General features: G+C 38.8%; 1 protein-coding gene across 5 annotated transcripts in view; it reads left to right on the top strand.

The window, feature by feature from the left end:
• PDE3A (phosphodiesterase 3A) overlaps positions 1–10,116 on the top strand; it is a 376,433-nt gene extending 366,317 nt beyond the window's left edge. Inside the window, exons 16-17 of one of the 5 annotated variants that reach the window (XR_016037666.1) lie at positions 1,191–2,402; positions 3,026–10,116. Coding sequence is in view for 2 of the 5 variants with exons in the window: in XM_055396504.2 (XP_055252479.2) it covers positions 1,191–1,420 (230 nt within the window). In the remaining 3 variants the exon portion in view is untranslated. Of the gene's footprint in view, positions 1–1,190 lie in introns of all 5 variants that reach the window. The other 4 variants (XR_016037667.1, XR_016037668.1, XM_055396504.2 and 1 more) reach the window with 4 other exon arrangements.
• The last annotated feature ends 17,740 nt before the right edge of the window (positions 10,117–27,856 follow it).

Here is a 27,856-nt window from a genome sequence, read left to right as displayed (position 1 = left end):
TTGTTACTATTTCTTTTTCCTTCCAGATTATACATGGTAAATCATTATTGTTTCTTTAAGTACCCTCCAATTGCCTTGCAGATCATCCTGGTAACTTGTATTGTTAACTCTTTAATATAGTCTCAAATCAGAATTTCCTGTGAACCACTTTTTCTTACCTTTATTATGTTTATCATTTTATTATGTCAACACTTTACCATTTCTGTGGAACAGAAACTAGAAAGAACATAATTCACTTAGTAAAACTTCTGTCCATGGAGAAGTCTACAGTCCAACGTGAGAATCTTTGCCTAACTTCCAAATTCTCAGCCTGTGTCTAAAATTATCACTAAATGAAGTCACATTGTAATCTGGTTGCTTAGAAAAGAACAGCTGCCTACTTAACCTCTCTGCTTGGAGATTTGCCAGTTCCTGCATGTTCAACATATTCCTCAAATCTACTTCTCACCCATTGTCCCCTTTCTCAGTTCATCTTGTCACTCACCTGTTCATATCAGAAAGCTCAGGGTTGTCAATGATTCCTCCCTTTTTCCCTCACATTTGCCAAGTCCTATTGAGTATACCTCACAAATGTATCTCACATTTACCTATGCAACTTCATTTCCATTATCCCCATCCTAGTCCAAGCCACCATCATCATGAAGCATCCTCCCAGCTAAGTCATTTCCCTCTCTTCCTGTCACACATCAAAGACTTTGTACAACTCAGTATAATTATCCCTATTTGCTTACTCTCTATCTTCCCTTTGGACTCAAAGCTCGCTGCTTGAAGAGTTTGAAATTAATTTTTTTAGTCCACAGGAAGCATAACAGTACTATCAAAAGTGTCTTTAAAAAAAAAACTTTTATGAGTTGAATTGGTTGACAAAGCAAAGAACGATGTAACAAGAAATTATCCCAATAATGTAGGTAGAAATCTTGAGAGTCTGAATGAAGTGGGAGTAATAATTCCAAGATACAAACAGAACCTTGTATTGGATATAACCAGATGTCAAATACTTTTCACAGTACATCTCAATGATACATTAATGCTTCTTGCCATCTTCCTCTTATTTCCCCACTCTCAAAAATGATTATGATATACACATCAAGTGTATGCATATCATTTGGTACTTAACTCCTATGAATAAGATGGAAAAACTGCCATGTACTTAACACACAAATAAATAGTCTAATTTGGTGCTTTCTCAGGAAAGAAAATTTTCAAAAGGAGGAAAGTCTACTGTCAAATTACTCAGCACCTCCTGCAGAACCACAAGATGTGGAAGAAAGTCATTGAGGAGGAACAGCGGTTGGCGGGCATAGAGGACCAGTCCCCCCAGCAGCATCCCTCAGAACAGATCCAGGCCATCAGGGAAGAAGACGAAGAAAAGGGGAAGCAGAAAGGAGAGGAGACCCCAGCCCCAAAGCCAAACCAGTGACAATGGATAGAATGAGCTATGTTTCCAGAGTTACTTGTCACACAGACTCTTTTCAAGCCAGCACAACACTTAGACACACACTGTAGAAATACAAGAAGATGGGCAAGTGGCTACGGCATTTGGGATTCTTCGCATTTTGTGTTTATTTTTACAGTGAGGTACATGATTTAAAAAACTCTTGCTCAGAGAATCTTTCACATTGTAACACCAGCTTCCAAGGATTTTTTTTTTAAGGAAAAAGTATATATGTGTGTGTGTATATAAGCTCTCACATAGATCCATGTAAAACATATTCACAGACACACATGCAAACACACAGACACACTGAAAGCTGGGATTCCTGGCCCCACAATTTAGTAACATTCATATTAAGATATATAGTGGTCACTGTGATAGAATAAATCATAAAGGACAAAAATGAAGGAAAACAAATCACAAAGAAGATGGTGCGGCTTAGCCCAGAGCAGTGCAGCAAATGAAGTTATGACTCAGGAGCGTTTGCTCTGAGTCCTGAGGGATGAAAGTTCCAGAGCATTGTTTGAATTCTGATGCATCCTGCCAACATTGTATGCATGTGTGTGAGAGAGAGAAGTGATGCTCAGGTGTGTGTACGTTTCTCTCTAAAGAGAGAATTGGCTTTGGTCGTTCACAGCATGGCTGCAGCAGACAACTGGGCACAGGTGAACAAACAGGATGCAGTGCACTCTGGAGTGTCTCCACCTCCATCTGGCTTCAGTAGCAGCCCCTCTGCAGACGGAGGGAATTAGGATGAGGGACAGGGCCACAGGTCTGGTTCTCCTGCTGTTACCAGCCTTAAGCCCAGAAGACTGAGGCCTTTTCCAGTCTAGTCGCCGAATGAATGCATAAGGAGCTGTTTGTGAGTATGCCTGTCATTCACCTAAGATCAGTTCGCCATGAAAGGGGATGGCATTCTTTACACAGAAACACCTCAGAAGGAGCTGGAGTCAAGTCTTTTCATCAGGTGAGAATTCTAAAAGGTAGCCAGAGAAGACCTGGGAAACGACTCTTCACTGGGCTCTCCCATGTCTTAATTTGCTGCAAAATGTGTGGTAGAAAAAGAAAGAAAGGAAGGCAAACAGAAACCCCCTCTGGGATAGATGGTGAGAGATGAAGGGGAAATTTTTCAACCTAGGGTTTGGTATTTATTGATATACTGAAAGCCTGATTCTTGGCGGCTATTGAAGGTTGACTTTTAGTTGGCTAAAGTTGCATGGACAACCCTGTTGTATTCCATGAGGGGTGTGATGGGGTGGCTTGTATCTGCATCCTGGCCCATTGTCATGTTTCTTTTGGCAGGGAGGACTCAAGAGGGATTTGGGGGGATTGGGCCTATCATTGAAAGTCTTTTTGTTTGTTTGTTTTTGGTTTGCTTATCTACACTTTATGCTATGAGCCGAACCTCTATTTAAAAAAGTTGATACTCACTTTCAATATTTTATTTCATATTATTATATATTTGTCGTTATCTTGATGTAAATATAAAGATTTGTTTGTGTTTCTGTAGATAGTTAACTTTTTTTTTTAAGGGAAAAGGGAAACATTTTTATAAAGTTCTATTTTAATCACCATTTTTATACATTGTAGCTATCTCCAAGCCCAGTAAGAGTGATGGTTCATTTGCATGAGGTCTATGAACACCCACTCATCTACCTGTTCTAATTTAAATAATCATCTGATACAGTTATTTTATGCCAATTAAATGAGGATGCTGCAAACGTTTTTTCACTAGTAAGTAACTTCTGGTAACTCTTGGATCCGTGTCTCCCAAGCAAAAGACCATCTTAATCCCAAATGTTTATAATCAGTGTCCCTTTCTTCCCAAGACTTTTTGCTTATAACTTTTCCTTCAGTACAGCACTATATTCAAGCCTGTTCATCATCTAAACAACCTTAGCTTCAAGTAAATCTAACTTGTAATTTCTACTTTTTATTTCCTCTGAAATCATAGAAAAGAGTGTTTACATTGAAATGCCTTTGTTTCTCATGAATGGATACTCTTCCCTTCTAAAGCAATGATTATACAATAATCCATGGCATTCTTAAAGTAAGGCAAAGATAGTACAATCAAAATTAAAATTTCAAGGCAACTCTCCCAATAAGTAGGAAAATATGAAAATGATCAAATGGATGTAGATTCTACCTAAATGAGAGTCTTTTTTTTTTAGTTAATACCAGGTCTTCATTATTTAGGACTTACTGAGTTTTTTTTTTCTCCTTATATTGCCTGTGTGTCCCTATGTTTGCAAAACTTACTGTGAGTCAAATATATTTCCCAAGCAAATTTAACTATTTTCCTTTTGTTGCAAATAACAGAAGGATTTAGAAAAGCACTTATATTCACATACTTCTTGTATCTTATTACTTAACAAAATTAATCTTCTCCCCTGCTCCAAATGCCATAAATATAAAAGTGAAGGGGAAAAAATAGGTGTTGAGCAAATTGAATGGCAGCAAAATACTTCTAAATTTATAACCATGTATTGGTGGTTTCATCAAAGCTCGGTAACCCCAAGTTGGAGCCAACCTGGCTGCCAGAGTAGACGTCTAAGCACGTGGTCTGATTTTCATTTCGTTTAAAGTACATGAAATAATGATAACCAAAGCAGTGAGAACCTCTTTATTCCAGAACTGTGCTCATCAGTCCAGGCAGATTAACCATTTGTTCTTCCAAGATAAGTTGCCCATGTGTTAAAGCTAAAAGTCAGTTCAAAAAAAGGAATGGAGATTCATCAAGTGTGTGACTTTCATACACCCCCCCACCTACATCCCAAAGGATGCCAAGGGACATGAAAAGATACTTTCTGCTAGTGATGGTCTCCCTGTCCTTGGCGACAGCAATATTACAGTGTTCCCTTCCAGCCCCAAAGCTTACTTCCTGTGGTGCCAGTGTATTTGTTGCAATTTCCTACATTTTTATATGAGCCTAATTATAGGTGCCATTAGATAAACTCAGGTCTAACAAATGAAGGAATGTCTAGCCCTCCTACGGAAAAGGAGAATTGTAGGACAGCCATGAAGTTAATGGTAGGAAAAGTAGGAATTGGTGACCCTGAAGCTTGTGTCACTCTCTGTTCAGTAAAAGACCAGGTATACCAAATGTGTCACCAGTATCATTTCCTGCATGCTTATAGAATGTCTTTCTGGTTATCAATCTAAGCCAACCCTGAGGATATATTGTTTCTTTGGTGAAAACACCACTTTAGCATATTTTTAAACTATAATTTGTTTTTGTAATTTACATAAGACCTGGTTTTGCTCTTAGTCGAAAATGAAGACAGTAGCTCTAGAGGGATTTATCTGTGTTGGTCTTCATCTGAGAAGTGAAGGAATTGCCTCATATTACGTTTAAGAAAATATCTACTTTCTAAACACAAAAATCCCCATTATGTCTGTTCTGTTTTGATGGAATTCCAGAACAAATCCTAACCATTGCAGTCCCAGTAAAACTAAAGATAAGGCATTGTATGTCAAGTAGGCTTCACTGCACTGACTGTGTATTGTCATTCCCTCATGCCCTTGCCTGTCTAAGATTTGCAGTGTCCTGTGTCACCTTCCCAGAGAACTTTCATTGAAGGTAAAAGCTGTGCAAAAGGCATGAGACTCAGGCCTATTCTTTGTTTAAATGATGAAAAAATATAAATTATTTTCTAAGTAATAAAGATATGAAAATTATCATTGTAAATAAAGTCTGAAGTTTGAAACAACTGCTTTACAAACGTGAACTATTTGTGTTATGAACAACTGGCAAATGATGAGTCAAAAAAGCATTTCTGCTTTAGGAGGTATTTTGGGTGCTTTCATGTTAGTATAGGGATCTCTATTGTCCTCGTCATTTACAAAATTTCTAAAATAATAGTGAAAGATACAATAAGGGTCTTATAATCCTACTCTTCCATTCTAAGTCTGATTCCTGCTTAATACTTTTCCTTTTTTCAAACTGGCAGAAGACTCCAGTAAAACAGAGTCTTTACACTTTCATAGGCTAGAGTGAATAAAATTCTCCGTATAATAATCAGCTAGTGAGTGTGGGGAAAAAAATCAATAAAATTTCAAATGCTAATAGCTCACTTCCTGATATCTGAGGACTACAGTGTTTGTATCCTCTCAGACCAAACTGAATTCCTTTCATCTGCCTTCTCTCCTAACATGCAGCAGAGTACTGCATAACCATTGTTCTACGTCATTCATTTCTCTCATAATTTCTCTATGAAATAAAACTATGACCTTGCTGACACTGTCTGTCCACCCAAATGGAACTCTGGAAGACCAGGGTCTTTCCTGGTGGTCCAGTGGTTAAGACTCCACGCTTCCAATGCAGGGTGGTGTGGTGTAGGTTCATTCCCTGATCGGCAAAGAAAGATCCCATGTGCTTCACTGCATGACCACACTCCCCCCAACCCCCTGCCAAAATAGAACAATTAGCCACTTTAGGTGACAAACATTCTGGGATTAAACTATGCTTAGCATTTCTAATCAGAGGGAAATATACCAGTTTTAGGTCTTATATTCCTTTTTTCCTCACAAAATACTCAAATTCTTATTGTGAATTTGGGGATAAAGTAATTATAAGCACTGAGTCAAAGAACAAGCAGTGCATTAGATAATGAATTTAAATTGAGGTTTGCATAAGTATTTTGGGTTCTCACTAGTGAGCCATGGTTTGAGAAGAACAAGGACATGGTTTTCAATCTATATTATGACAGGTTAGCTAATTTGTGCTGCCATGTAACACATTTCATTTGTTAAAATGATGCTGCTTTTACCTAATCTGAACTGATCTTGATGTTCACACTATCAAATCATTCTAACAGCAGGTTAACAATGGTGACAAAAAATAATTGAACGTTTTGTTGCTAAATATGTTTGAATATAGAAAACTGAAGATTAAGGCATTATTTAGTTGGTGGAACTCAATATCATGAGCCAAAAAATACTGATCTGGTATAAATTATTTTTATATTCCATACGGTAAGACCGTATGGAATTTTGACATGTGCTTAGGCTCTTATGAATCCAAATTCCCCATCTAAAGGCAGTTATTTTCCCTGTCATACTTATCAGGTTGATTATATTGCTAGTCATTGGTGTCATGGATTTCTACTTCCCTGAGGAGTTGTGGAGCAAAGAAGAAAAGGCAAGCCTTATTATTGATAAGAAATACTGAACATGTCCACGTTCAGACAAATGTTCTCAATTGTTTCACATTAAGAAGTGATTCTTTAATCATGCACATAATTCAAACAAAAAATGCTTCAAAGAGAATAATATTAAATCATCACACATACCTACTATCAGGAATATTAAATTTCAGTATTTGAAACAAAGCTTTTAACACTTTTACTCAATTAAAATGAAACCCACAAAATGATATTTCATAGTTTAGAGATGCTAAATGTTTTGATATAATCAGAACTACTATTATGTAACAGAAAACTCGAAAAAATATTTAATTCTTTTTCCAATACTCTGCCTCAGGGAGGAAAATATTTTATGAAGAGTCCAATAAATACATGAAATAGATAAAAAAAATTTAGTTCCCATAATTTGATTAAATTATCCCAAGAAAGAGAAATGCATTATCTAGCAATTTGTCGTGGTTTAGATTGTTTTAAGATAAATGTTAGTCACTCAGGCTTGCCCAACTCTGCGACCCCACAGACTGCAGCCCACCAGGCTTGTCTGTACATGGGATTTTCCAGGCAAGGATACTGGAGTGGGTTGCCATTTCCTTCTTCAGGTTGGATCTTCCTGACCCAGGGATCAAACCAGGGTCTTCTGCACAGCAGGCAGGGCTTCCCTGGTGGCTCGGAGGTTAACACGTCTGCCTCCAGTGCGGGAAACCCGGGTTCGATCCCTGGGTCGGGAAGATCCCCTGGAGAAGGAAATGGTAACCCACTCCAGTATTCTTGCCTGGAGAATCCCATGGACGGAGAAGCCTGGTAGGCTACAGTCCACGGGGTCGCAAAGAGTCGGACACGACTGAGCGACTGAATGGGAATGGGAGCTAGGAGGGAAGCCCTTGTTTTACGATAAATGATTTACTAATGTAGATTGTATTTCACTAAGTTCTAACACAGTTAAGAACCCAAATACTTATCTTCTTTACCGAGAAAAATTAAATCTTACAAATCTTTCACAGAGCAAGCACTGACCAGTCAATAAACCACACAAACTACATTCATCTGCCAAGACTGATCAAATGGTAGGTTAAAATTAAAATTCACAAGTATAAAAGTAACTTAAAAAATATTTTTAAAGCATAAATGCTTTAAATTTTTGGTGCCAGTAGAAATACCTATTTCAAATGAAACACACAAATTCTTTGACCAAAAACAGTAAAATTATAGGGAAAAAGTATAACTTAACTCCAATTTTACTTGTCTAACTCAAAATTAGTACAGGAAAAATCCATCAGAAATTCTCTTCTCCTATGATAAGGAAAAGAGGATTTTCACCTCGTTTTAATGAACCACACCTAGTTTCATCATGCAGCCCGATGGTACTAAAAACCAAAAAAGAAAAAAAACAAAAGCAGTGGATTGGGAGTGAACACTGCACAAAACTTGAAGGCTCATCCCAGGACCCCTCTCCATCTTTTTTGTGGCAAACAGATTTAGTTCTTAGTTACTCTAGAGCAAAGGGACTTAATGGATCCATACTTCAACCCTGACTTCTTTTTAGAATCAGCACTTAAACACACATTTTGCAATGTGAACTAGCCCTTAGCTGCTTGAGTACTTTTTGAAGGGAGGGATTTTTTTTAATCTAGTAACTATTCTTGCTATATAATAACAAAATATTCGTATAGTTTAATGTGAAATTAAAAGTAATTATATAAAGATGTTTTCTTTGTGTATATCAGTTGTTAGTTGATAGAATTTTCCATCACTTTTCTTTTGAAAATTGATTATATTTATGACTCAAAAATGCATATTATACCAGATATTTCATTTTAGCTATGTATAAGCATAATCCAGTACTACAGTATTTCTATCTTTAAATAACAACGCTGACATATCTATTTATCACCTGTCAGTGGAGTTTCAATGGCTTGACGTTAAGTATATATTTGTTAATTAGTTTTAAAAAAATCACTATTTTAATACTCTGTAAAATATGTGCATGGGATATTTTGCTATATTTGCTTAACTGGTGCAGTTTTTGCCATTTATGAATGTCAGTTCATTTCCTAATACATTCTCACAGAAGAATGCATACTGTTTCTATTTCAACAAGAATAGTGTGTTAGTTGACAAGCACTGGAAATAAATTATCTCTAATTCCAATTACCCCCTAATGTTTCTTCCTACAGATTTTTTTGTCATACAAATCACAAAGTGAAATTGGTGCTCCTTCAGATATTCTGAAATTTGCAATGCAAAATAATGAAAACAAGACTCTCCCTGGCTTTTTATAATAATATTAAGATATGCAACTGAAAGAACTTTAATTCAGAGTATTTTGTGTTTCGACTGGTTTGGTTAAATTGATTTGGGTTTTGGTGTTAAAATATGTTGTGATTCTTGGTGGGACAGCTGCTCTGATCAGTCATTACCTCTTCCTGACAAAAACTTTCGTTGTAAAGTTCAAATTAGCATGCCCTAAATATTTGTCTCTGTATTATTTTTAAACCAGAGAGTATTGGATTAATTTAACTTAGTATTCTTAAAAAGCAATATTTTCAAATAATTACCAAAGTAACACTATAAGGGATGTCATTTGTACATGATGATTTTTAACAATATAATGCTCATCAATCTTGACAAACCTGAATATGTTTGTTAATAACTTTCCAAATTTATCAACTTTTAAAAACAAGAGAATGAGGCATTGAACTTAAGTGATCATTTCACAGTTGAAATAAATCTTGTCTTCTCATCTGTATCTTGCACTTAATATATGTAGGAATACTTTGTATTGTCCTATAACAAGTATTTGTTAAGTGACTTAGTTAATAACTGATAAATGTTTTGTAAAAAGTAGAATCTGTACAGAAAAAAAAAGCTAGATAAATTGTATTTATTTTTATTATTTTTTAGCTTAGACACTATAATGATGCTCCTTTTTGGCCAGAATTACTGGAAGTGCCTCTTGGTTTTATATATATATATATATAAATGTTATAGTAAATATATACTCAAAATTATTAGAATTGTGTCACAGATGATTGATGTGGATGTTACAATGTGAAGACAATGTATAATATAAATATTCTGTGGTATCATGTATGATGTAGTCATTTCTATAACCAAAGCTCTCCATTCAGTTTCAAAGGCATCCTTTCTTCTCATATTCAAATGCAGTAGCCTGTACCCAGCTTACACTGCAGTGATGCATTTAGCCTTCCTACAGCTTCCAAGGACTCCTGGAGACTTCTATTCCTGTGGTCACATACCTCTTCCTAACACCAATGAATTCTTAGCTGCATTAATCTTCATCTAACTTTCTTCAGCTAAACATATAGCCACCCAAGATATCCACCTTCTAATCCCTGAGAAACTGTAAACGTGAAGTTACTGTGTCCTTTCTCTAACTGAATAGTTAGCACCAAAACCAAGACAACCAGATTTCTGATAGTTGGCTTCCAAGTCCTGTAAAATACACGGTGCTGCCCTTTATATCATGAATGCCACAATTTATCCTAGATTGTCTATGAATGTCCAGTGTATGGGAGCATTTGTTGTACAGACTCAGAATTGGTTTTGTTCTGTGTAGATGAAAAGTTTACAAAACTTTGAATGATTTGAAAACATTCAGATAGAGTTCTCTGAAACAAACAAAAGCAAAATGCAATTTCTATTCAAAGTTCCCAAGGAATCAATTCTTCAGTCTACACAAATTAATTTCCCCATTACCTATGAAACAAAATTCAAATGTCTAAGCGTGTTCTATTCAAAGCTTCCTTCACTCTGGCCTCAAACCATTCCCCCATCTAAAGGAACAAGCTATTTATTATTTATATTTCTATATCTTAGGCAAATCAACTTAGCGGGGTATTTTCACACTCTGCATAGATAAATTATCTTTCTCCCTTTATGCATACACTCACATACACAACACACACACACACAAATTCTTCCAACTACACACAACACAACAGGACTAGATTGACTATGTTTTTTTGAGTTCTGCACTCTATCCCTCTCCCAGTTCTCTCATGATGATACTCTGGTCCTCACACGAAGGAGATAATAAGTAAGTAGTTCAATCTTAACTTTCATCTCCTTGCATTCAGTTCAGTTTAGTTCAGTCGCTTAGTCGTGTCCGACTCTTGGCGACCCCATGAATCACAGCACGCCAGGCCTCCCTGTCCATCACCAACTCCCGGAGTACACTCAAACTCACCTCCATCGAGTCGGTGATGCCATCCAGCCATCTCATTCTCTGTCGTCCCTGTCTCCTCCCACCCCCAATCCCTCCCAGCATCAGAGTCTTTTCCAGTGAGTCAACTCGTCGCATGAGGTGGCCAAAGTATTGGAGTTTCAGCTTTAGCATCAGTCCTTCCAATGAACACCCAGGATTGATCTCCTTTAGAATGGACTGGCTGGATCTCCTTGTAGTCCAAGGGACTCTCAAGCCTCTTCTCCAGCACCACAGCTCAAAAGCATCAATGCTTCAGCGATCAGCTTTCTTCACAGTCCAACTCTCACATCCATACATGACTACTGGAAAAACCACAGCCTTGACTAGATGGACCTTGGTTGGCAAAGTAATGTCTCTGCTTTTTAATATACTGTCTAGGTTGGTCATAACTTTCCTTCCAAGGAGTAGTGTCTTTTAATTTCATGGCTACAGTCAGCATCTGCAGTGATTTTGGAGCCCCAAAAAATAAAGCCTGGCCTCTTTTCTAACTTCTTTTCTGCATTAAGTGCTACCAAACTGGCCTTAGATAAGGAAGTTAATTTATGTGACGAGATAAGGATTATAGATAAATTATAATGAAGCCTGAGACCCAGGTCAGAGAAGAGGGTTGGCCAAGGTCACACCCTAAAACAGCCTCAGAGAGCAGCTCAGTATATCCTTGGGCATACCTGGTCCAACTCTACAGATCACTGCTGCTCCCACTGAGCCACATGAGGTGGAGCTTGGGAAATGGGTACCACACCTTGACCAATGAAAAGAAAAAACAAAATTAGGAAAACTTACATAATAGTTCTTACATAATTAGAAAAACTTCTGTCCATTTGACTGGTTTTAAGCAACAGTCTTGCTTCTTTTAATCCTGGAACCACTCCACGTCCAGGTCATTCTTTCTTACACCATTACTGGCTTAAGAAAGGAGACCCGGGGTCTTCCTGATGGCTCAGCAGTAAAGAATTCGCCTGCCAGTTCTCTCCCTGTCTCTCGCAGGAGACACAGGTTCAATCCCTGATCCAGGAAAATCTCACATGCAGCAGAGCCTGAGCACCACAACTATTGAGCCTGTACCCTAGAGCCTGGGAGCCACAACTACTGAGCCTGTGTACCCTGGAACCAATGCTCCACAACCAGGGGAGCCACCACAATAAGAAGCCTGCACATCACAACTACAGAATAACCCCCACTCATGGCAACTAGAGAAAAACCCTTGCAGCAACAAAAACCCAGCATAGCCAAAAATTTTAAAAATAAAAATAAACAGCTCTTTAAAAAAATAAAGACCCAGGTCCACCTCTGCTGTAATCTGACAGATATGAAGAGTTCTTGAGTGGCCAGTTCTGTTTTCTGGGATCATCTGGGCTACTAGGACCAGACAGAGCCGGGTGGGAGAGGGGAGTGTTGCTTCACAATTTGTAGTTACAGTCAGGAGATGGAATAGCTCCTCCTCCATTGTCAAAGTGACTGGCTTTTCCCCACCAGATGCCAAAGGTGAATTCATAGAAGGCTTGGACTCTATCCTTCAGGGACTTCAAAGTAGACAAAGATGATATATTAGTTTTCTATTTCTGCCATAAGAAATTACCACAGAATTTGTAACTTAAAACAGGCAAACTTATTAGCTTGCAGCTCTGTCAGAAGTCTGGATGGGCTTGGCTGGACTCTACTTTGGGTCTCTCATAAGACTGAAATCAAGTGTTTGCCAGCCTGGCTTCTTTTCTGAAGTGTCTAGAATCATTCAGCTTCCTGGCAGAATACAGTTCCTTCCAATTACAGGGCCAAGGTTCCGTTTCTTTGCTGACATTCCTCTGGGAACTTCTCTTAGCTTCTAAGTTCCTCTGAGCATTGCCCCTCTCACCCAGCTCTCATTCTACCTTCAGATTAGCAGTGGCATATGATTCCTCGTTATATTCTACAACTTTCTAACTTATGCTGCTGCTGTTGCATTCTTTCTTACTCCAGCTCCTGAAAATTGTCTGCTTTTAAGGACCTTAGATCCAAATGATCCAAGTTCATCTCCCTATATTAAGATCTTTAACATGAATTACATCTGAAAACTCTTTTGCCATATGAAAATGAGTGTTAGTGGCTCAGTTGGGTCTGACTCTTTGTGACCTCATGAACTATAGCCCACCAGGCTCCTCTGCCCATGGAATTCTCCAGATAAGGATACTGGAGTGGTTTATGCAACCACACCCTTCTCCAGGGGATCTTCCCAACCCAGGGATCGAACCCGGGTCTCCCACATTGCAGGCGGTAATATGCATTGCAGGCAGATTCTTTACCATTGAATATATTTCCAGTTTCTTGGGGACTAAAGGGTAGATATCTTTGGTGGCTATAATTTTATCTTCCACAAATCATGAAAAGAATGAGGAACACAGTTAAGATAATGAAGGCATATGGACCACACAGCTGTTCCACATCATGGAAGCTCATGTCCGTAATGAAACTGGTAGTTCAGTTTTAAAAAGCCAGCAGTGACAATGGTGAAAGCAGGAAAGGCCCAGTCTTGAGAATATTGGAATAGCCTATTGAAGATAAGCTGTTGGGGGGACTCCAATCAAGATGGTGGGATACAAGGACAAGTGGGATTCAAGTTCACCTCCTCTCACAAATACATCAAAAAAAATGCACCTACACATGGGACAGTTCTCACAGAATACCCACTGAACACTGGCAGAAGATCTCAGAAACCTAGAAGTGCGAGAATGATCTCCACATAACTGGGTAGGAGGAAATAAAAAAAAAAATCTTGGAAGGAACCTGCCCCACTGGGAGAGAGCTACAAAAGAGGAAATATTCTTGCACCCTGGGAAGACCCCCTCACCATGTGGAGATACACTGGGGGAATAAAGGGAGCTTCAGAAGCTTAAAGGAAAGCACAGCAATGGGCTTGCAGCAGATGGAACAGTGGAAGACCGGCACAGAGGGTCCCACCCTGCACCCGCAAACCTGGGATGTGCATCTACTGGTACAGGCAGGGTCCAGGTGCTGAAACTCAAGCTGCAGAGGACAGACCGGGACAGGACTGGGGTTAGCTGTGCAGAGACAGCCTAAAGGGGTTAGAGTGTGGTCATGCTGCAACCCAGAGTGTACACAGAAGAAGCCAGGGCCTGCCATAGTGCCATTGTTGAGGTACATGCAAAGGAAAGAGTAGAGCCCACCATAGCAGTCTCATTCTAGGTATGCTCATAGTGGGCGTGGTGCCACCATTGAAACCCTATTGTTAATGCACATACAAGCAAAGAAAAGGATGGGCCTACCATAGCAACCTCTTTCTCCAAGCACTTTCATCTGGCTTAGCGCTTCCTCTATGAGCTCTGGGAATGTGCAAGTGCCCAATGGGTCACCCATTCATAGGCAGGGCTGAAATCAGAGCTGATCCCAAGGGGCCATGCAAATTAAGAAGTAGGGCTGAAATCTGAGGCTTCCCCCTATGCCGGTGTGATCCACAGATTTACCACTGCTGGCTTTGGAAACTCAGCATCTTCAGGACATCCTTGTGAACAGTGGGTGCTCCCATGACTGAGACGGCTCAGACCTTAGAAGCTATAGGTTTCATGGGTGCATGCACATGGAGGCAGGGCTGGGCCAGGGTCTGGGGTGTCTCCATAACTCCCAAGGAGGGTCCAGATGTAGGACTACTGAAAACAGTCCTAGTAATCTGATTTCAGTGGATCTGAGCCTACAGATGTACATTATGGCTTTGTAAAATGCCTTAGGGACACCAGTGCCAATTGCTAGCATTCCCAATTGCTAGCTTTGAGGTCGGGCTGGCAGTGTCCAAAACAGTTTACTTTGTGAGCCCATATAATGGGTGACAGGCAACACCATAAAGCTCACATCCTGGTAGACAGCTTCAATGGAGGGATATTCAGTAGCTCCATTCCCAGTGAGAGCACTCCAATATTCCACCCATCTCACACTGCAACTCAAAAACAGATTTGGAGATTTCTACTCCAATAACTAGGGAGGAGACTCTTCCCCTGAAAGGGCTGTTACAATCACACAGCAAAGAAGAGGCTTCACTTAACATCCACTGAAGGCTTTTGGTCACCACGACACAAGTCATACCCTTTATGAAGGGGATAATAGCCTGCACAAACTGAGGAAAGCGGTGGAAAGCATCCACACTAAAAACAGATCTCACACCAAAAATATTAACCCCACATAGGCTACACTGGGATGCTCCCATATAAAGACAGCCCTCTAAGAACAGTAATTATTTTTCTTCTAAACACATATAGTAAAAGAAATATAAGCAAAAATGAAGCACAAGAACCACTCTATATTACAAGATCAAGCAAATGCCTCAAAGAAGGAATAAAACAGACCACTTAAATCTAATCACTTGCAAGTGCGGGAGATTGGGTTCGATCCCTGGGTTGGGAAAATCCCCTGGAGAAGGGAAACGCTACTCACTCCAGGATTCTTGATAGAGAATCCCCCTTGACAGAAGGATACTCTGATAGCTCAGTTGGTAGCAAATCCACCTGCAATGCAGGAGACCCAGGTTTGATTCCTGGGTTGGGAAAATCCGCTGGAGAAGGGATAGGCTACCCACTCCAGTATTCTTGGGCTTCCCTTGTGGCTCAGCAGTAAAGAATCTGCCTGCAATGTGTAAGACCTGGGTTCAATCCCTGGGTTGGGTGGATCCCCTGGAGAAGGAACCAGCTACCCACTCCAGTATTCTGGCCTAGATAATATCATGGACTGTATAGTCCATGGGGTTGCATAGAGTCAGACATGACTGAGGGACTTTCACTTAGGTCTAAAAGGCACTTTTTTAAAAAGAGATAATGAAAATATTGAAGGACTTAAGAAAGAATATTAATAAAATGCAGATTACTCAAAAAGGAACTAGAAACCATAGAGTGGCCAAGAAAAATTAGAAAATCTATTTGCTGAAACAAAAGCTGAGCTAAAGGTAATGAATAACAGATTGAATAATACAAAAAAACAAATAAGTGATCTAGAAGATAAAATAATAGAAATCACCCAACGAAAAGAGCAGACAGTTACTTCCCTGGGGGTCCAGTGGCTAAGACTCTGAACTCTGATGCAGGGGACCCAGGTTTGATCCCTGGTTAGGGAAATAGATCCTACATGTCACAACTAAAGATCCCATGTGCTGCAACTAAGAACAGCAGACAGAAAGCCAAATGCAAACAATGAAAGCGATATAAGAAATCTATGGAATAATATAAAGCATGCCAATACAAGCATAACAGGGATTCCAGAAGGAAAGAAAGAGAAAGGGGATCAAAAATGTATTTGAAGACGTTATTGCTAAAAACTTCCCAAACTTAAAGAAGGAAACATATCCAGGCATCAGAAAAAAGAGGGTCTCAAACAAAGTGAACCCAAACAGACCTTCACCAAGGTATTTTTTTCAATTTTTTTAAAAAAATTATTTATTTATTTTTTGGCTGTACCACGTGGCATATGGGATATTATTTCTCTGACCAGGGACTGAACCCCCAACCCCTTCACTGGAAGTATAGTCTCAACTACTGCACTGCCAGAGAAGTCCCCCAAGATATACTATAACTAAAATGGCAAAAGTTAAAGACAAAGGCAGCAACAATAAAAAAGAGTTAATTAAAAGTGAGCCCCCATAAGACTATCATCTGACTCCTATGTAGAAATGTTGCTGGTCAGAAGAGACTAGCAAGATACATTCAAAGTCTTGAAAGGGAAAATTTTTCAACCAAAACTACTGTAACCAGCAAAACTATTATTTAGTGTAGAAGAAGAGAGAAAGTATTTCTCAGACAAGCAAAAACTAAAGGAAGACAGGAATACTAAACTTATCCTAAAAGAAATATTGAAAGGACGTCTCTAAACAGAAAAGAACTAAGAATCTATAGAAAAGAGTAAGCCACAATTAGAGAGTAATTCATTTAAATAAACCAGCATAGATTTAAAAAAAAAAAAGAAAACAATTTTGAAAGTGATGATAACCATAATGAAGAGCAAAATCATAAACATGAAGATGTAAAAAAGGGCATAAAATTATATCATATATGTGGGGAAGGAGAGTAAAAAATGTAGATATTGTTTATAGAATGTGTTTTAATTTTTATGACTATCACTCTAAACAAAGTAGACATATAAAGGAGTCATACTTGGAAGAAGGAATAACTGCAGAAAATATATAATAGAGTCACAAAAACCAAAAGTAAGAGAACAAAAGCATAATACAAAGGAAAAAGACAAAAAGAAACAGGAACAAAGAAAAACATTAAATCAACTGGAAAACAAGGTTTAAAATGACAATAAATATATATCTATTAATGGCCCCCTTCCTGGATCACAGCCCTGTGGCAGTGGGGTTTGTGTAACTCAGTGAAACTATGAGCCATGCCATGCAGGCCCAGGACAGACGGGTCATAGTGGAGAGTTCTGATAAAATGTGGTTCACTGGAAGAGGGAATGGCAAATCACTCCAGTATTCTTGATGTGAGAACCCCATGAACAGCATGAAAGGACCAAAAGATTTGACAATGAAAGATGAGATCCCCCGGGTTAGAAGATATCCTATATACTACTGGGGAAGAGTAGAGGGCAATTAATAATAGCTCCAGAAAGAATGAAAAGGCTGGGCCAAAGTAGAAATGATGCTCAGTTGTGGATGGATCTGCTGGTGAAAGTTGGATGCTGTAAAGAACAATATTGCATAGGAACCTGGAATGGTAGGTCTATGAACCAAGGTAATTGTAAGTGGTCAAGCAGGAAATGGCAAGAGTGAACATTGACATCTTAGGAATCAGTGAAATGGGTGGGAATGAGCAAATTTAATTCAGGTTACCACTATATCTGCTACAGTGGACAAGAACCACTTAGAGAAATGGAGTAGCCCTTGTAGTTAAATAAGAGTCCAAAATGCAATACTTGGGTGCAATCTCAAAAACGGCAGAATGATCTGTTTGTTTCCAAGGCAAACCATTCTACATCACAGTAATCCAAGTCTATGCCCAACACTGACGCTGAAGAAAATGAAGTTGAACAGTTCTAGAGAGACCTACAAGACCTTCTAGAATACCAAAAAAGATACCTTTTTCATCATAGGGGATTGGAATGCAAAAGTAGGAAGTCAAGAGAAACTCACAGTAACAGAAAAGTTTGACCTTGGAGTACAAAAAGAAGCAGGGCAAAGGCTAACAGCTTTCTCAAGAGAACACACTGGTCATAGCAAACACCATCTTCCAACAACACAAGAGATGACTCTACACATGAACATCATGAAATGGTCAGTACCAAAATCGGATTGATTATGTTCTTTGTAGCCAAAGGTGCAGAAGCACTATATAGTCAGCAAAAACAAGACCTTGAGCTGACTGTAGTTCAGATCATGAGCTCCTCATTGCAAAACAATAGAATGGGAAGGACTAGAGATCTCTTCAAGAAAATTGGAGATATCAAGGGAACATTTCATGCAAACATGGGCACGGTAAAGGACAAAAACAGTAGTGACCTAACAGAAGCAGGAGAGATTAAAAGAGGTGTCAAGAATACACAGAAAAACTGTACAAAAAAGGTCTTAACAACCCAGATAACCACAATGATGTGGTCACTCACCTAGAGTCAGACATCCTGGAGTGTGAAGTCAAGTGGGCCTTAAGAAGCATTATTACAAACAAAGACACTGGAGGTGATGGAATTCCAGGTGAGCTATTTCAAATCCTAAAAGATGATGCTGTTAAAGTGCTGCACTCAATACGCCTGCAAATCTGGAAAACTCAGCAGTGGCCACAGGACTCAAAAAGAAGTTTTTACTCCAGTCTCAAGGAAGGGCAATGGCAAAGAATGTTCAAGCTACTGAACAGTTACACTCATCTTGCATGTTAGTCTAAGGTCATGCTCAAAATCCTTCAAGCTAGGCGTCTGCAGTACATGAACTGAGAACTTTCAGATGTACAAGCTGGGTTTAGAATAGGCACAGGATCCAGAGATCAAATTGCCAACATTCATTGGATCATAAAGAAAGCAAATAAATTCCAGAAAAACATCTGCTACTGTGTCATTGACTGCACTGAAGTCTTTAACCGTGTAGATCACAGCAAACTGTGGAAAATTCTTCAAGAGACAAGAATATCAGAGCACCTTACCTGTCTCCTGAGAAACCTGTATGCAGGTCAAGAGGCAACAGTTAGAACCTTACATGGAACAAGTAACTGGTTCAAAATTGGGAAAGGACTATGCCAAGGCTGTATATTAGCTATACCCCATTTTTAAAAACTTATATGCAGAGTACATCATGCAAAATGCCAAGCTGGGTTAATCGCAAGCTAGAATCAAGCTTGCTGGGAAAAGTGTCAACAACCTCAGATATGCAGATGATACCACTCTAATGGCAGAAAATGAACAGAAACTATGAGCCTCTTGATGTGGGTGAAAGAGGAGAGTGAAAAGGCTGGCATAAAACTTAACATCCAAAAAACCAAGATCATGGCATCTGGTCTCATCACTTCATGGCAGATAGAAGTGATGGAAGCAGTGACTGATTTTCTTTTCTTGGGCTCCAAAATCACTGCAGATTGTAACAGCAGCCATGAAAACAAATGCTGCTTGCTCGTTGGAAGGAAAGCTATGACAAACCTAGAAAGTATATTAAAAAGCGAAGAGATCACACTGCTGACAAAGGACCATATAGTCAAAGCTATGTTTTTTTCCAGTAATCATGTATGGATGTGAGAGTTGGACCATAAGGATGGCTGAGTGCCATAAAACTAATACCTTTGAATTGCGGTGCTGGAGTAGAATAGAGTCCCTTGGACTGCACAGAGATCAAGCCAGTCAATACTAAAGGAAATAAACTCTGAATAGTCCCTGGAAGGACTGATGCTGAAGCTGAATCTCTAATACTTTGGCCAACTGATGTGGAGAGTTGACTCATTGGAAAAGACCCTTATGCTGTGAAAAATTGAAGGTAAAAAGGAGAAGAGGGTGGCAGAGGTTGAGATGGTTTGATAGCATCACCAATTCAAAGGGCATAAATTTGAGCAAACTCCTGGAGTTAGTGAAGGACAGGGAAGCCTAGGGTGCTGCAGTCTATGGGTTGGAAAGAATTGGACACTACTTAGTGACTGAACACCAACAATCATTGATTACTTTAAATGTCAATGGATTAAATGCTTGAGTCAAAAGACATTGAGTAGAAGACTGGATAAAAAACAAGAGTTTTCAACATGCTGCATAGTGTATAGACCCACTTTAGGGCAAAGGACACACATAGACTGAAAGGGAACATGTAGAAAAAGATATTTAATGCAAATGGAAATGACCAAAAAGGGGGCTTGCAATACTTGTATCAGACAAAGTAGACTTTAAAACAAAACTGCTGAAGAAAGATGCAGAAGATCACTGCTGCTGCTGCTAAGTCGCTTCAGTCGTGTCTGACTCTGTATGGCCCCATAGACGGTAGCCCACCAGGTTCCGCCATCCCTGGAATTCTCCAGGCAAGAACACTGGAGTGGGTTGCCATTTCCTTCTCCAACGCATGAAAGTGAAAAGTGAAAGTAAAGTTCCTCAGTCGTATCCGACTCTGTGTGATCCCATAGATGGCAGCCCACCAGGCTCCCCCGTCCCTGGGATTTTCCAGGCAAGAGTACTGCAGTGGGGTGCCATTAGGATGAATACAAGAAGAGAAAATTACACTCATCAACCTATATGTACCCAATATAAAAGCACCCAAATACACAAAACAACAGGTATAAGGAAAATTTGACAGGAATACAATAATAATAGTAAGAAACTTTAATACCCTACTGATATCAATGGACAGATCTTCTAGAAAGAAAATCAACAAGGTAACAGAGATCCTAAATGATGTAATAAAACAGGTAGGGCTTAATTGATATTTTTAGGACATTACATTGAAAAAAATGTAATACACATTCTTTTCAAGTGCACATGGAACATTTTCTAGAACTGAACACATACTGTGGCACAAATAGAGCCCAGCAAATATAAGAGTATAGAAATTATTTCAAGCATCTTTCTGACTACAGCAGCATGAAATTAGAAGTCAACTACAGAAAAATAAATTAGAAAAACAAGATTACATGGAGACTAAACAGTATGCTACTAACAAGCCAGTCAACCAACAATGAAATCAAAGAGGAAAGCAAAAGATGCCTGAGACAAAGGATATAAAAATGCTACCATTCAAAATCTATGGGATGCAGGAAAAGCAGTAATTAGAAAGAATTCTGTTCATAGGGACACAGGCCTTACTCAAAAAACAAAAATCTCAAAATAAGGAAAACCTAACCCACCACCTAAAAGAAATAAGAAAAAAAGAACAAACAAGAGCAAAAGTCAGTAGAAGGAAAAAAATACTAAAGATCTGATAGGAAATAGAGATTTTTTTAAAAATAGAAAAAAAAATCAATAAAACCAAGAGCTGGCTCTTTGAAAAGGGTAAACAAAATTGACAAACTACTGAGAAGATCAAAATAAACAAAATAAGAAATGAAAAAGGAGAAACGATAACTGATATCACAGAGACATAAAAAACTGGAAGAGAATACCATGAATAATTATATGCTAAGAAATTCAAGAACTTAGAAAAAATGGAGAAGTTTCTAGAAACGTGCTGTGCTGTGCTTAGTCACTCAGTTGTGTCCAATGCTTTGCAACCCCATGGACTATAGTCCACCAAGCTCCTCTGCCCATGGGGATTCAAAAGGTAGGAATACTGCAGTGGGTTGCCATGCCCTCCTCTAGGGGATCTTCCTAACCCAGGGATCGAACCAAGTCTCCCACATTGCAGGCAGATTCTTTACCATCGGAGCCTCCAGGGAAGTCCAAGAATACTGAAGTCGGTAGCCTAACCCTTCTCCAGGAGAACTTCCTGCATTGCTGGTGGATTCTTTACCAGCTGAGCTACCAGGTAAGCCCCTTCCAAAAACATACAGCCCACCAAAACTGAATCAAGAATAAGACAATTTGAACAGACTGATTACTAGAAGTAAATTGGAATCTGGACTTTAAAAGCTCCCCACAAACTAAAGTCCAGGACTTTTGGCTTCACAGGTGAATTCCACCAAACATATAGAGAAGAAACTATACTAATCCTTCTCAAGCTCTTCCAAAAGATTGAAGAGGAATGAGCACTCCAGAGACATTCTATGGAGCCACCATCACTCTGATACCAAAACTAGACAAACATAAATAGAAAATTACAGATCAATCAATAAGTTTGATGAATATAGGTGCAAATATTCTCAACAAATATTAGCAAACCAAATCCAACAACACATGAAAAATAGCATATGTGATGACAAAATTGGATTCATCCCAGGGTCACAAGAATAATTCAACATATGGAAATAAGTCAGTGTGATACACCATATCAAATAAAGACAGAAAACACAAGACCATCTCAATAGATGCAAAAAATCATTTGATAAAATCTAACCTCCCATGACTGAGCGACTGAACTGAACTGAACTGAACCTCCTATCATGATAAAAACTCTTTCTAAAATGGGTATAAAGGAAGCATATCCCAATAAAAGCTCTTTATGACAAACCAACAACCAATATAATACTCAACAATGAAAGTCTGAAAGTCTTCCTGCTAAAATCAGGAACAAGACAAGGATGTCTATTCTCACCACCTCTATTTAGTATTGGTATTCCTAGTCATAGCAATCATATGAAAAAAGGAAATAAAAGTATCTAAATTGGAAGGGAAGAGGTAAAATTGTCATTATATGCAGATGACATGATACCATATATAGAAAACCCTAAAAACTCTACACAAAAACTACTAGAACTGATAAATGAATTCAGCAAAGTAGCAGGATACAAGGTTAACAGAGAAATCAGTTGCATTTATTTACACTAAAAAAGAAATACCAGAAAGGGAGTATAAAAACATTTCTCTTAAGATCACATAAAACAAAATAACTTAGGAATAAACTTGATCAAGGAGATGAAAGACTTACAGATTGAGAACTATAAAACACTAATAAAGGAAACCGATGATGATTCAAAGAACTGGAAAGATATCCTATGCTTTTTGATTGAAGAATTTTTGTTGTTGTTTTACTATCATTAAAATGGCCATTCTACCCAAAGAAATCTACAGATTTAATGTAATCCACATCAAAGCTTTCACAGTACTCATACAAATAATCCTGAAATTTACATGAAACCATAAAAGACCCAGAATAGACAAAGCAATTTTAAGAAAAAGGAATAAGGCAGGAAGTACAACCCTGCCAAACTTCAGACAATGCTACAAAGTTAAAGTTATTAAAACAGTGAGGTGATTGGGGGCTGGAGGAGAAGGGGACGACAGAGAATGAGATGGCTGGATGGCATCACCGACTCGATGGACATGAGTTTGAGTGAACTCCGGGAGTTGGTGATGGACAGGGAGGCCTGGCCTGCTGTTGATTCATGGGGTCGCGGAGAGTCAGACACGACTGAGCGACTGAACTGAAACTGAATGACACAAAAGCAGACGTATGGATCAATGGAACCGAATAGACAGTCCAGAAATAAACGTACACACCTACGGTCAACTAGTTTTCAACCAAGGACGCAAGAATATAAAATGGAGAAAAGATAGGCTCTCCAGGAAGTGGTGCTGAAAATGCTGGACAGCTGTTGTACATCAATGAAGTTAGAACATATCTTCACACCATACATGCAAAAAATTTCAAAATGGTTAAATATAAGGCATAAAACTTCCATAAAACTCATGGAAGATAAGAACATAGGCAAAACACTTTTTGACACAAACCATACCAAAGTTTTATGTTAGTTTCACAAGGCAACAGAAGTAAAATTTAAAAATAAAAGGTACTGAATTAAACACAAAAGTTTTTGCATAGCAAAAGAAATCATAAACAAAATTAAAAGATAACCTATAGAATGGATGAAAATATTTACAAATAATGCTACTGACAAGGGATTGGTTTCCAAAATTTACAAACAGTTCATGTGGCTCATGTGAGAGTTGGACCCAAAAAAAGTGCTGAGCGTCGAAGAATTGATGGTTTTGAACTGTGATGTTGGGGGAAACTCTTGAGAGTCCCTTAGACTGCAAGGAGAGCAAACCAGTCCATCCTAAAGGAAATCTGTCCTGAGTATTCATTGGAAGGACTGATGCTGAAGCTGAAACTCCAACACTTTGGCCACCTGATGTGAAGAACTGACTCTTTGGAAAAGACCCTGATGCTAGGAAAGATTGAAGGCAGGAGGAGAAAGGGGTGACAGTGGATGAGATCGTTGGATGGCATGGCTGACTCAATGGACATGAGTTTGAACAAGCTCTGGGAGATGGTGAGGAAGAGGGAAGCCTGGTGTCCTGCAGTGTATGGGGTCACAAATAGACATGAGTGAGTGACTGAACTGAACATGTGGCTCAATTAAAAAAAAAACAATCAAAATATGCACAAAACACCTAAATAGACATTTCTTTAAAGAAGAGGTACAGATAGTTTACAGGCCCATGAAGAAAAGCTCAACATCAGTAATTATTGCTGCTGCTACTGCTGCTAAGTCACTTCAGTCGTGTCCGACTCTGTGTGACCCCATAGACGGAAGCCCACCAGGCTCCCCCGTCCCTGGGATTCTCCAGGCAAGAACACTGGAGTGGGTTGCCATTTCCTTCTCCATCAGTAATTATTAGAACAATGCAAATCAAAACTACGATGAGGTACCTTCTCACATCTGTCAAAATGGCCATCATCAAGAAGCCTACAAATAAATGCTGGAGAGGATGTGGAAGAAAGGGAACCCTCCTACACTGTTGGTGGGAATAAATGTTGGTGCAGCCGCTATGAAAAACAATGTGGATGTTCTTCAGAAAACTAAAAGTAGAACTATCATATGATCCAGGAATCCTTCTCCTGGACATATACTCAGACAAAACTCTAATTCAAAAAGATACCTGCATCCATATGTTCATAGCAACACTATTTACAATAGTCAAGACATAGAAAAAACCTAAATATCCACAGATAGGTGAATCTAAAAAGAAGATGTGATACACATATACAGTGGAATACTACTCAGTCATAAAAAAGAATGAAATAATGCCATTTGCAGCAAAATGGTTGGACCTAGAGAATATCATGGTAAGTGAAGAAAGCTAGAGAGAGAAAAACAACTATATGATATCGCTTATATGTGGAATATTTTTTAAATGACACAAATGAACTTATTTATAAAACAGAAAGAGACTCACAGATATAGAGAAGAAATTCATAGTTGCAAAGGGAATGGAGGCTGGGGGAGGAATGGACTGAGTCTGAAATAAGCAGATGCAATCTATTATACAGAGAACAGAAAACAAGAAGGTCCTACTATACAGCACAAGGAATTATATTCAATATTTTGTGATAAATCATAATGGAAAAGAATATATAAACATAAAAATGAATCACTTTGCTGTAGAGAAGAAACTAACACAACATTGTAAATCTACTGTAAAATAAAATACATAAGATAAATTTAAAAAAATAACAAATAAGCTGTTGAGATGTGGTATGATATAATGCAGTTTATGCTCTTGACCAGCTGTCATTATATGCTGTTGTCTATCCAATAGCCAGAATATATACGTTTTGGAATTAAAGTAAAAGGAAATACAAATTATTTCTCTCATTATTATACCTAATAATTAAGTTATTTTTTCTACCTATGCTTTAAAATTTTGGTTTTTCTTGTTGAAATAAAACGGTTTCTGAGTGAGGGATACCCTGACCAAAGGACAAGATATTTCCATTACCTGGAATTAATGCTATCATCTACTCATTTTATTTTCTCTCTCTCTCCACAAGAGAGGAAGTGATTGATCCCAGTTTATCAAGCTGAAACATGATTTCTGCTACAGTGCAGTAGCAAGACTGTACTTCAAGCCCAGAGGATTCTCTATTGAGCATTTTAGTACTTTCACGTCAAACAGCAAATGTAGTATAAAACTAAAGAATCCCAATAAAGGCAGGACCATGAAGAACCTTGGCCCTCAAGACTGAAATTTTGGGTCACATCATCAGTAAAAGAAAAACAATACCTCAACTAGCTGGTTGATTATATAATACACAACATGTATTCCTCATTATGGTATCAGATGGAATAATTTCACTACCCCCAAAATACTCTGTGCTCTTTCTAATCATCTTCCCCCCAACTCTAACCATTAGCAACTCTAACTGATCTTTTAACTGTTGTCATATTTTTTACTTTTCCAGAATGTCGTATAGTGGGAATCATATAGCCTTTTTGACTTGGTTTCTTTCACTTAGAAATAGCATTTAAAATTCCTCCATGTCCCCCCACCACCCGCAGTGGGCTTCCCAGGCGGCACTAGTGGTAAAGAACCCATCTGCTAATGCAGGAGACTTAAGAAACCTGGATTTGATCCCTGAGTCAGGAAGATCCCCTGGAGAAGGGCATGACAAACCTCTCTGGTATTCTTGCCTGGAGAATCTGATGGACAGAGGGGCCTCCAGGCTATGGGTTATAGGGTTGCGAAGAGTCGGACATGACTGAAGTGACTTAGCATGCATTCATGTCTTTTTAACACTGAATAATATTCCACTGTCTGGGTGGACCACAGTTTATCCATTTTCCTACTGAATAATATCATGATTGCTTCCAACTTTTGGCAATTATGAACAATGTGAAAGTGAAGTTACTCAGTAATATCCAACTCTTTGTGACCTCATGGACTGTAACCTTCCAGGCTCTTCTGTCCATGGAATTCTCCAGGCCAGAATACTGGAATGGGTAGCTGTTCCCTTCTCCAAGGGATCTTCCAAACCCAGGGATCAAACCCAGGTCTTCCACATTGCAGGCCACCAAGGAAGCCCAAGAATATTGGAGTGGGTAGGCTATCTCTTCTCCAGCAGATCTTCCCATCCCAGGAATCGAACCAGGGTCTCCTGCATTGTAGGTGGATTCTTTACCAGTTAAAGCTACAATAAATATGCATGTGGGCTTCCCTGGTGGCTCAGTGGTAAAGAATCTGCTTGCTAATGCAGAAGATGCAGGTTCAGTCCCTGGGTGGGAAAGATCTCCTGGAGAAGGAAGTGGCAACCCACTGTAGTATTCTTGCATGGGAAATCCCATCGACAGAGGAGTTTGGCAGGCTACAGTCCATGGGGTCGCAAAAGTGCTAGACACAACTGAGCAACTAAACAACAACAAACATCTATGTTCAGGTTTTGAGTGGACAAAATTTTTGTCAATTCCTTTGGGTAAATACCAAGAGGTATGATTGCTGGTTCATATGGGACAGGTAAATTTAGTTTTATAAGACATCACCAAACTCTCTTCCAAAGTGGCTGTACCATTTTGCATTCCTACCAGAAATGAGTATAAGTAGCTGTTCCTCCACATCCTTTTCAGCATTTGGTGTTTTCAGTGTTCTGGATTTGAGATATTCTAATAAATGCATAATACTAAAAGAAATATAATCAAAATGATGAAGCAGAGGAATTACTCCCAGTTAAAAGACCAAGAGAATTCTCCTGAAGGCACAATGAAACAGACCCCTTCTAAAAGGACACAATGAAAATATTGAAGGAATTAAGAAAGGCTGTCAACATAGATGCAGATCACTATAAAAAGGAATAGGCAAGAAAAACTTAAAAATTCATTTGCTGATACAAAAGATGAACTAAGGGCAATGAATATCAGAATGAATAATGCAGAAGAATAAAGAAGTGATCCGGAAGACAGAATAATGGAAATTACCCAGTCATAACAGCAGACAGAAAACCAAATGAGAAGATGAAGAGATCTATGGAACAATATGCTTCCCTGGTGGCTCAGATGGTAAAGCATCTGCCTACAATGTGGGAGACCTGGGTTCGATCCCTGGGTCAGGAAGATCCTCTGGAGAAGGAAATGACAACCCACCCCAGTACTCTTGCCTGAAAATTCCATGGATAGAGGAACCTGGTAGGCTACAGTCCATGGGGTCACAAACAGTTGAACATAACAGCAACTTCACTTTCACTATGGAACAATATAAAGTGTGCCAATCAAAGCATAATAGGGATTCCAGAAGGACAAAAAGAGAAAAGGG

Source organism: Moschus berezovskii, chromosome 6 (genome assembly GCF_049115385.1).
Source record: "Moschus berezovskii isolate FMDL1 chromosome 6, NW_MosBer_1.0, whole genome shotgun sequence".
NCBI lineage: Eukaryota > Metazoa > Chordata > Mammalia > Artiodactyla > Moschidae > Moschus > Moschus berezovskii.
The sequence above is the reverse complement of the archived record's forward strand: the minus strand, read 5'-3'. Positions and strand labels throughout refer to the sequence as shown.